This window comes from Charadrius vociferus, unplaced genomic scaffold (genome assembly GCF_000708025.1).
Source record: "Charadrius vociferus isolate BGI_N301 unplaced genomic scaffold, ASM70802v2 scaffold347, whole genome shotgun sequence".
In the NCBI taxonomy this organism is placed as follows: Eukaryota; Metazoa; Chordata; class Aves; order Charadriiformes; family Charadriidae; genus Charadrius; species Charadrius vociferus.
In genome coordinates this window covers 1248928-1259248 of record NW_009649306.1, presented here as the reverse complement: position 1 = coordinate 1259248, position 10321 = coordinate 1248928, and the positions used below count along the sequence as shown (strand labels likewise).

The window sequence follows — 10321 nt, the reverse complement described above, 5'->3', positions numbered from 1 at the left end:
CTGAATCTGACCTAGTTAAACTTACTTTGTCAACTTTGGGTTTTAGAGCACTTTTGCCCACCCTGATTAAAACAAGTACAGCATCATCAGTCTGAGTGCAAGCTCCCCATGAATGCTGCCTTACCAATATATCTACTTTGTTTTGTTGAAGTTACTATGAATCATGTAATACTTTATGTAAAGTGAAATTGTACTGATACTGCTTTGTGTATGTTTAGTAGAAATTCAGCTGAGATAGCCACTGCTTAATCAACACTGATTACTGCTAACTGGACCGTGTCTTGAATAGTAGTATACAGTAGGGCTTCCTCTTCACTTACTCATCCAGTGTTGTGCTACACAGGGCAAAAGTATGTTGATTTGCTGTCTCTTTTAAGTTTTTTCGGTTTAGTTTTTTTGTGCTGACATGTTGAATAGCATTTTTTTGGAAGGAGATGATGGAAACTGGTCCAGAGGTATTGTTAACTTACTGTGTGTCAGGTCTTCTCCTGTGGTGCTGTGTAATGAGAAATCTCATCATTTTTTGGTTTAATAATGCGAATGCAGTAAGGGGAGAACACGTCTCTTGCTGAGCGCATTGAGGAAACGATTAAATTGATCTCCTAAATTTTGCCTTGTTATTCCCATTTCCTTTTTTCAGAGAAAGTCCCCATTTTGTGCTTTTTATAGTGCTGGAATTAGGCAAAGAGTAGGTTTAAGGCTACAGTAAATGTCACTGAACTATGCCTGTCTGGTTCTTCCCTTCTATGTGTGGATTGTTTTTTTTCTTTCTGTTCCTCATATTGTCATTTTCCTACCTGTATGTGTCATTCGGTTCATTTAAATAAACATGCAGGAAAAAATAAAATCTAATGGAAGTCCATTATAAACACCGAAGTTTAGTGTAGTGGAATTGTAGTAAATCTTGTAATCTAAAATAAATAAGTTATTCTAATAGATCTACAAATAGATTTTTTTGTGGATTCAATTTACTTTCTTCCTAGTACTTCCTGTGATTAGTGATTTTGAGATATGATCAGAAACCAAGTCTAATATTCTGGGGATACTGTAAATGAACGTGCCTTATTAGCAGATAGAGCTGTTGCTTTTCTTTTGGACAGTCTGAAATAGTGGTGTATCAGAACAGAATAGTTCCAGCTTCCTCCTTTTGTCACTTAAATGTATGAGTATCTGTAATAGAAACCTTACAAGATCTGTCAGGTAACAGGAGAATTCAATATGTACAAACCCAAGATGGGTGATACTGCCATCCTCTCAGGTGCAAATACTGAAATGTTTTTTACATCTACCTACTGAGGGAAGAGAAGAATATGTGAGAATTTTTGTGCTTTATTTCAGAATTTAAATGCCCAGACTCTTCTTCCTCTTAAGTAAATAATTTAACTTTATAAACATCAACAATATGAACTTAAAAATGCTTTCAGCAGACTCTAGTAGTAAAATAACAATTCTTCAGCAAAAGATTTTTATAGGCAGCATTATTTCAACCATTAGCTTTCAGAAACTTGAGATTGCCATACTGACTTCCATTAGCGTACCATATAGGCATTAAATGTACCAAGACAAGTGGTATACCTGTGCCAGGTACGATTCGTACAATATGTGAAACTTTGTCTAGTGTAACTCAGATATTGACAGTACTGTTTTTGGTTTGGTCACAGTGTGGATGGGACAACTGGTTTGGTTTTCAAGAAAATTCTAACACTCCACTTTAAAATTTAGTTTTCGTGCTCAGTTGGCATTTGTACCTCAGACATACGCTGTAACAGATCTGCATCTTAGTTGCCTGCCACGTTTGAAAAAATACTGCATTTCTTGAACAACACCATTTTCATTCATTTCATTCTCTTTTGCAAAGTAACACTGAATTTGATCAGAAACTGTAGTTAGCTGATTGTGTCAGAGCCTTGTGCGGGTTTAAATCATTCAGTCCGTAGTAAAACTTGCCTGAGTTATTTTCAGGTAAATATCTGATTAATTCTAAGTTCCCTGTGGATTGATGTAGCCCAGAGTTCCGTTTGCTTCAAAATAAATACATTTGAGAAAAAAATCTATGCTTCAATGGATTTTTCAGATAAGGACCGAAGCAAGTCCTTATAAATAGCAGAGTTCATAAACCGTGGGTAGGAGTCTCTGTGCATTAAGGTATAAATCTGAAGCTGTGCGTCATCGAAGGTGTGTTGTGAGGGTTCCAGCATATTTCGGTTAATAACTTCTCTTACTCTGGAGTCCAGACTGACCTGCATATTAAAATAGAAAGTAATGTAAATAATAGTGTTGAATAGTACATGTGGGGTTTTAGGTTGGTTTTATTGGTTGAAAAAGCAGTCTTTTTAAACCATTTTAGCTGGTGTCCTTCAAGAGTGTAAAAACTGCTAAATACATGTAGGCAAAAATTGACTCCGTTGAAATTTGGAAGTAGTAATCTCTTGAGTATATGGATAGAGAAGTTTTCTCACAGAGGCAACCTTACTTTGAACTAGGCTGCCTGCAATCCCGTTCTTACTGAACCCTGAGAGACTGGCAGATTATTTCCAGACCAACTTCCTGCTGCGTGGTAGAGAGGATTTGCAATTTTTTGTGACGGTTTATTTCCTTGGGAGTTAGTGCTGTTGCAAAGAGCCTGAATTTGATGTAAGCAGTATGACGCAGACGGACACCGTAACCCAGGAAGCTCTTGCTTAATCAAATTTCTGTTAAAAAGCAGGGTGAATTGATGCGAACCACAGGTACGGCTATATAATGATTCCATACGTTTTCATTGTTTTCTGCAAGGCTGTAGTGTCTGCAGAACGCCGTTGGTATTACTGGAATAGACTGACTAAACAGCATTTTTATAAGTACATAAGTGCAGCTTACACCGTAAACAATTAAGTATTAGTTTTGCAAGGATATTGTAAGGTTTAAAATTCCAGCCTACTTGGTGGGATTATATTCCAACTGAACTGAGGTGTCTTCAAAACTTGACATATTTGCTAACATGTGCATTTGTTCTATGCCATGTTTTGTCATTTGCTCTTTGAGCAATTTGTGCTTTGCAAATAACACCTTATTTGTGCTTACTGTGCTTTTGAAGAGACGCACGCACCCCCTTCCTAGTGCAAAGAAAAAAGAAACTCATTTGTCCAACAAATGAAATATAAGTTGAGCAAGGATGAAGTCATCATCTCTATATTTGTGCCTCAAACTAAAGACTTCACATCAGCGTGCCAGGGTAGCACAGAAGAGCTTTCTTAACAGCCAGTGAAGTAGTTTTACCATCTGACCTCAACGATGGGTTTGCCTTTTTCCCCTAAATCTCTACTTGATGGCAGTGGAATGTGGAGGGGGGGGAGGGGGGGGGGAGTTCTCCCTGAGTATTTTTGGAGCTTTAAACATGTTAGAACTAACTGCAAAGCAGCATCAAAGAACGTATTGGAGAAAGTAATATACCTCTTTTGGAGAAAGGATAGAAATATAATCTTCATAAATTAGTCTTGCTTTTTCTTCAATGACACTTTTGTTGGATTCTTGTTTCAGTTCCTCACAGGCCATCCAAAAAAGCATGTTTTCCTCACTGAATTCTGTTCGTAGAAATTCACGGAAAGCATTTCTGCCAGCTGGAGTAAGCATCAACTTATCAAATGATTGAGCCCAGGCATTTACTTCTTCAAGAGTAGGAGCAGGGCTTGAGGAGGAAGGAAAGGACAAGAAGAGAGAAATGAACGATTGTTACTCAAGCTGTTTACAGTTGGCCGGAGGCATCTGGCATCACCATGGAACAAAATCACAAGGTTCATAGGGCTCTTAATTCCTCATCAGAACTACCCGAGTGCAAACTCTAGTAAACATATTTATAAGAAAATATAAGAAAATAAGAAAAAACTTTTTGAAAGTGTGCTTATCAAAAGCTCAAGTGCAGATGATTGGCTGCACTTTGATGCAGAAATTGCAGTTTACTGCTCACCGTAATTGCAACAAAGTCCCTCTGCAACAGCTAAGCATTTTTTTCTATACCTAATAGTCGTTGTTGAATCATTGTTAAAAACTGAATGAAAATATGTAGAACGAAGCAATGATTCAAACCCCATAAAAGGTACCCTCCTGTGTATTACAGTTTTACAGTGCTGCTGCCTGTTTGATTAATTCTGAAGAGACGCCTGACTCTTGGGGAGCATCTGAGCTCCCCTTTATATTTATTATTTTTGTGAGGCTGAGCACTGCCAGTCAGCTTCATCACATAGCTGCTAGGTAGGAACAGGATGTATTTAAAAATTATTTCAGAAAAAAGGGAGACTGTGTTTACAATGCTGGTTTTGATCTGCCATGTTATGAAAGTGGGGATGTGGCTACATCGTGCATATAAATAAGGTAAAAGATTATAGATCAGACCTTTGGTTCCTTAACAGGTAAGAGATGGGTGACTGCAAATTCAGCATAAATGACAAAGAGATAATAATAGTTATTTGCCTATTTCAGGTAATTCACTTTAATTATTTAGTATGGTTTGTTGGGCTTGTTTCATTTGAGTTTGACAGAACACTCAGTAAAGACTATACCTTTCCTCGCAGTTTGGAATACCCTCTGCTTGGAGTTCATGAGATGTTCTCCGTGCTCTCTCTTCCTCTTGATTTCTAACAGTAAGACTGCAAGGTAGCAAACAAAATTTTAGTCAACTTGATAAAGGAAAAGGCTGAATGTACACCAGATGCTTTTCCTCCGATATTTAAAAAAAGTTCAGCTAAAAGATCAGACAGAAGCTAACAGCAGCCACATTACCCATAGTGATACTCTGACATGAATTTTACAGTTGTATAAACCTGGAAAACTTCAATGTAGCTGAATTATGTTCAGTATTGTATCACATAGACTTTCTGTACAGGGATCATAGATTCACAGAGTATCTCGAGTTGGAAGAGACCCATAAGGATCATCAATTCCAATTCCCTGTGTATGTGGGATATATATGTATATGTGAGTACCCTTAATCACATACCAGATCTGTTCTCCGTTGACGCTTATTGTACTGTGTATGCTCAGTGCAATGTTTTAACTTAAGTTAGACTTGATGCACTGGTTTTATGTGAGTTAAATATCAAGGCTGGTTTGTTTGGGTTTTGGTTTTGGCTTTTTTTTTTTTTTTTCTCCTTGGCTATTTTTTATATCCATAGAACACCATGAGGGCCAAGACTCTGGTTTAGAATGGTGATACCATGTTACAAGAAAGCCAGAGCTCAAAAGCTGAAGCACATGTTTTAAGCAAGCTAGACATTTCTCTGTGTGATGTTGGAAGTGTAAGCATCTTTCAGAGTTAAGATGTAGATACAGCCAGATTGTGTGGTAATTGATTGCAGTTTTAGGAAAGTACTAGTATGTGCTGCAAAATGTGAGGCCTGGAGCACAAAGAGCAGATACATTATTACTGAATATTGTTTTGAATATATCTGACTGGAAAAGAGTATTAGCTTGTTTGTAGCATTAAAAAAAAAAAAAAAGTTTGCTGCAATCACTGGTGATCAGTGAGAGATTTTTTCATGTCCTGTGGAAGGATAGCTATGAGCTCCTGCTGCTTTCATCAAATGTTAGTTTAAATAACTCTATTTTTCAAAAATGCCTTTTGTAGTTGCAGATGATTCTGTTTCATTTTAGACTGGATTTGAGAATACACGTTTCTTTTTAGGGAATGGGGACTATGTTCCAGTTCATAGGCTGTCATAGTTTAGTGAGAAACACATGTGCACACGCACACATACATTCATATAATCTGTAAAGCTGCTTAAAATTTGTCAAGAAAAGGTCCCAGTGAATTTTAGTCTCTAATTTATATGAAATGGGTCCTCCAGCTGCAATAAAGCAATGCACTTGTAACTTCTAGGAAAACATCAAACTTAATTTCTTCATTTGTATCTTACTGTTCTGTAATACCAATGTTGTAACAGTTTTGTTGCCTTAATCCTTAAGAATCTCACTTATCTCTAGTAAGGCTTTTTGTTAAACCAGTTGATTTTTCTGTCCTTTGTGCCTTCTAAAATTGTGGCCTTGTCTTATCTGCAGCCTTACTGGTTATCTCCTCTTGCTTTCTCTAGTGTTAGTCCATAATCTGCAGGGACTTGCTTTTCTCTTTGCCAAGGCAGTCCATGCACTGAAGAGGAAGAGGAGTTTTCCTGTTGCTAAGATGGAAAGCAGACATTGCAAACATCTGTTTTGTTTTGGTTTTTTTTTCTGCACCATACATTCAAACCAATTACTATTTCAATTCACTTTTTCAGGGGGAAAAAAAAAAGGAAGTAGTTAATGTTAGTTCTCTATTCTTTTGGGGTGTACAGATCTCAGTCCTTCACTACCCTTTTTACCAGTGATTCTGGCCTTTTTTTAATACGAAAAGTGACGTATTAGGTACTCCTCTCGCACAGACAAGAAGTGATATGCTTGTCAGAGTTATTTTTGAATTGAGGGGAACCAACAGATCCAACAGAAAGGATTCCAGTCTTCATAGGATAATGCACAAAAGGGGGAAAAGACAAAATAAGTAAAAGCTTCCTTAAGAGAAGACGGCGTGCCTCAGAAAATGACTAGCGGACAGGCTCCTTCCCTAGGAATGTATAGCTAATTAAAAAAAAAAAAAAAAGAGAGAGACCAGTGCAATATTGCATCTTCTCAGGATCTGGAAGAGAAGGCTGGAGGACTGAGTCCTGGCTGTAGGAATGAACACAGGCTCTGAGCATCCAGCTGAGAGACTCATTTCACTATTTCTTCATTCCAAATCTACTATTAAGATTATGCTGAATATTGAATGTTCGGCAGCTCAGCTGCATGACTCATGTAGACTGTTATTTTTATTCCTATTCATAATTTTTCTGTTCAAAGTACTTTAGCTATTTTGAGGAAAGGCTCTATGAATAGGGAATATAAATAACTTAATTATGGTTTGTTTTGCATTTCTTGCTACTAGAAAACAATTGTTCTCGAAAAAAATCAGGAATTATTTTAAAGCTAAAACAAGCTGCTCTGTTTTGGAGCCTGTGCTGGTTTCCCAGATGATTCTGAAATGCAAATAGGAATTTTAAGCATCATGAAATTTGGGTACTTTCACACACCTTATTGAGTAAATTGCTTTCTTTGAATTATTTGAATAGTGAGGTGCACAGAAAATGAGCATCCTGGAAAATATCAGGTAAAATGGCAAAAAAGCACTTTACGAACAATTTAAAAGATAACATGCAAATTTTATGTACTCTGACTTAGTAGATAAATGTGCCTTATTTTTTCCTTTTATGGAAAGATATGTCTGCCTGTGTAATGCAGCTCTAGACTGAGCCATTTGTGATTGCACCAGACAACTGTTCAGATGACCCTGGAATTTGTATGGGATGCTTTAACATAGTTGCCATTCTGCAAGGTAGCAAATTCTGATCCTGCACAGGCACAGCACTTACTGTCTCTTTAAACTCTACCTTAGCTTACCTCTAAGGACCTGCTGAAAAGCTTGGTAGGATCAGAGCCAGAGTACTTTACATCTTGCAAAAAAAAAAAAAAAAAAAAAATCCAAGCAGCCTTTTGTCCTTGCAAAATACTCACTATTTGCATTAGAGATGGCAGAATTGGGTATCTTGGCTTCTGATGAGCTGAGTACCAATAGCAAAGGAATGATCAGCCTGCTCTCCCCTTGCCTTCTAGAGTTGTTTTCCAAAGGATTTGCTACCAGCTGCTGTTGGAAAAAAATAATGGTGGTACAGATTCCTAGCCTGGACTGTAAGGTCATTTATGACTTCATCCCTTCACCTCAGTGCCAGGTTTGCTTGCTCTGAAGTGTTTTATATGGTGGATAGTGTGCTTACAAGAAGCGCTCAATGTTCTGTCAGTGTTTTGGTTGGACTCCTATGGCTGTTTAAGCCTTTTCTTTATTTCAATGCAAGTTCTGGTCTTGCCCGTTAATTAACACTTGGCCCCAAATAGATACAGGACTTTTGAGTATGGGAAACTTTACTTCACTTTTGAATGAAATCACTTGGACCTGAAGGAACTGGTGAGAGAGAGAAGATGAACACTTAATTTAAGGAATAGAGTGAATCCTTATCCTCTTGTGCTTTGCTTCCCTGATAAATTTTCCTCCTTAGCACCTTGTCATGGGAGTTTTTCTGAATTATGTTCTGCTTAACCCCCCATCTTCAGCAAATACCCACAATGTTTAAAGTCTCTGATCCCAACGATTAACTTCATATTAATTGCAGGTGCCAGGAGTTGGCAACACCAATTAATGACAACAAATCCAGCTGCCTTTGAAACAAAAGAACAGCGCTGGGCACCTGGTTATTTTTTTTCTGACCTACAAATTCTTCCACCTTCTCTGAACTCCATTTAACACAGTCTGTGCTGCTTGTTAAATCCCAGTACTAAATCTAAAGCCATTACATATTCTGGTATTGCTTTCAGTTTTTAGTGGAAGCCCTGGTGAAGCTCAAGGCTGAGGAGAACCAGTCCTGCACGAAACAGACCTTCCATTACACAGTATTGACAACAAGAGTACAACAGAGATACTGTATAAAGATTTTTTTAAAAAAATCTGTTATTTCAATAACAGGAGGGGAAAAAAAAAAAGAGTAGTAGAAGGTTGCGTTTAGTACTAGAGCACAGTCATCTCTTAGTCCCAGACTTGCAGAATTGCCCAGGTGGCTTGTTTGGCTTATGTTGTCCTATGCACTGTACTATGTGACCTCCCTCCCCTGCTATTCTGTTCCCCAGAGGCTTGACAGAGCGGGGTTACCATGAGCAGCTGCAGCAACAGCACCAACAGAAGCAGCAGGCATTGGACCCTCGATTTCCTGCGCTGTGCTGAGCCTGTGCAGCGCCTGGGGTCTCCTGGGTCGTAGACATCTGCCGTTTGCGCATCTCCATCCGCTCTGATCCCATGGGCTGCAAGACAGCAAGAGAAATGGGAAGTAAGAAACATTTCTCATCTTTTTTTTCTTTTTTCCTTTCAATTGCTTTAAAAGTCTTACCAAGAACTGCTGAAGGCCACAGCTCCAAAGGAACTGAAAAGCTAACTGCTTGGTTTTTCCCCACAAAAGCTCTTACATGTTGAATTCTTTGGAAAATGCACTCATTTTATTTAAATGCTGTGGTGGAAGGCAAGTGGCTAACAAATTCTGCGCATAGGTGGGAATACAAAGAGAGCGGTGGTGGAGACAGCAAAAGATGGAAGTGAGGGGTCTCGGAGAGCTGCAGCTCTTAGGACAGTGGTATATAAGTCTACAAGTTGAAAAGCGTTTCCTGAGGTTTTGACTTCAAAGTCAGTCCTAAAGAAAAGGTTACAGAATTGAGGTAGTTGGAGCCTCTTTTTTTCTTTTCCTTTCCTTCCTGTTTTCTTTTCTTTCTCTCTTTCTCTTGATTAGCTAGTGCACAGGCTCAGTTGATGCTTGAGTAAGACACCTCAGCTCTCTTGAAAATCTGGCCTTTGGCAACTATTGAGGATGTCTCCAACCCGCTGATTGCCCTGTAGCAAAGGGGAAGGGCCAACGCTAATCTCTCCATTATAGTCTGACTGCCACAGTTTTTAAAAATGTTTTTTCTCTCAAGAAGAAATCGAGCGTTGCTTTGAAGATGAAGAACTACTTACGGAGAAAACACTCGACTGTACAGCATTAAGATTCAACATGCAGGTTTTTGGTTGCCTCCCCCAGCTGAAGACAGCATGAAACAATTTTTGGTGGAAGCACCGGTTGTGGGTTTTGCACTGGTCTAGGAAACCTTTTGGGAGCCCGAATTCTGCAGATTGTGCAGAGAAGTGGTGTTAATGAAATGACAAGTCCCCTTGAAGTCCCTGTCCCTTTCTGACCTGTCTTTCTGTGATCTTCAAACTTGCTCTACGGCACTTAATAATGCGCTCCCTATTATGCTGAGGGTTATGCCATACCTAAGTGACAGATGTCTTTTATAGATGAAACGCTAGCTGGTACAATGATGGGTATGTCTTTCTTCCTTTTGATGGTATTTGATTTTTGGATACATAACTAGTCGTCCTCCTGTGTCATGAGATCCCTTGGTGTGTAGGTTTTTTCAGGTTGCTAAACCGTCTTTTGAGGCCATGACAATTGTAGGGGAACCAAAATTAGCTGCCACAGATTTTGAGTTCTTTGTTTTCGGGTCTGATATTAAATTAATAATAAAAAAAAATCTGATGAGCTGAATACTGGAGGGTTAAAATTTGTCTTCCTTTCTAGAATGTTTAGCCAGGTTTAGGAAATACTATTGTTATAACTTGGGGTAGAATGCACAGACGTTGTCACGGACTCGACGGAAGTGTCAGGAGAAGAAAGGAGATTATTTTAGCAGAGTGCAGCAT

General features: G+C 38.6%; 1 protein-coding gene across 1 annotated transcript; it reads right to left on the bottom strand.

Annotated features, from left to right (window-relative positions):
- Window positions 1-1313: 1313 nt before the first annotated feature.
- On the bottom strand, window positions 1314-8892 carry RGS20 (regulator of G-protein signaling 20). Its single transcript, XM_009889184.1, has 4 exons — window positions 8744-8892; window positions 4539-4625; window positions 3433-3667; window positions 1314-2240 (listed from the first exon to the last, which is right to left on the bottom strand). The coding sequence occupies exons 1-4, from the start codon at window positions 8887-8889 to the stop codon at window positions 2052-2054; spliced, it is 657 nt and encodes a 218-aa protein (XP_009887486.1). The 5' UTR covers window positions 8890-8892; the 3' UTR covers window positions 1314-2051.
- Window positions 8893-10321: the final 1429 nt, after the last annotated feature.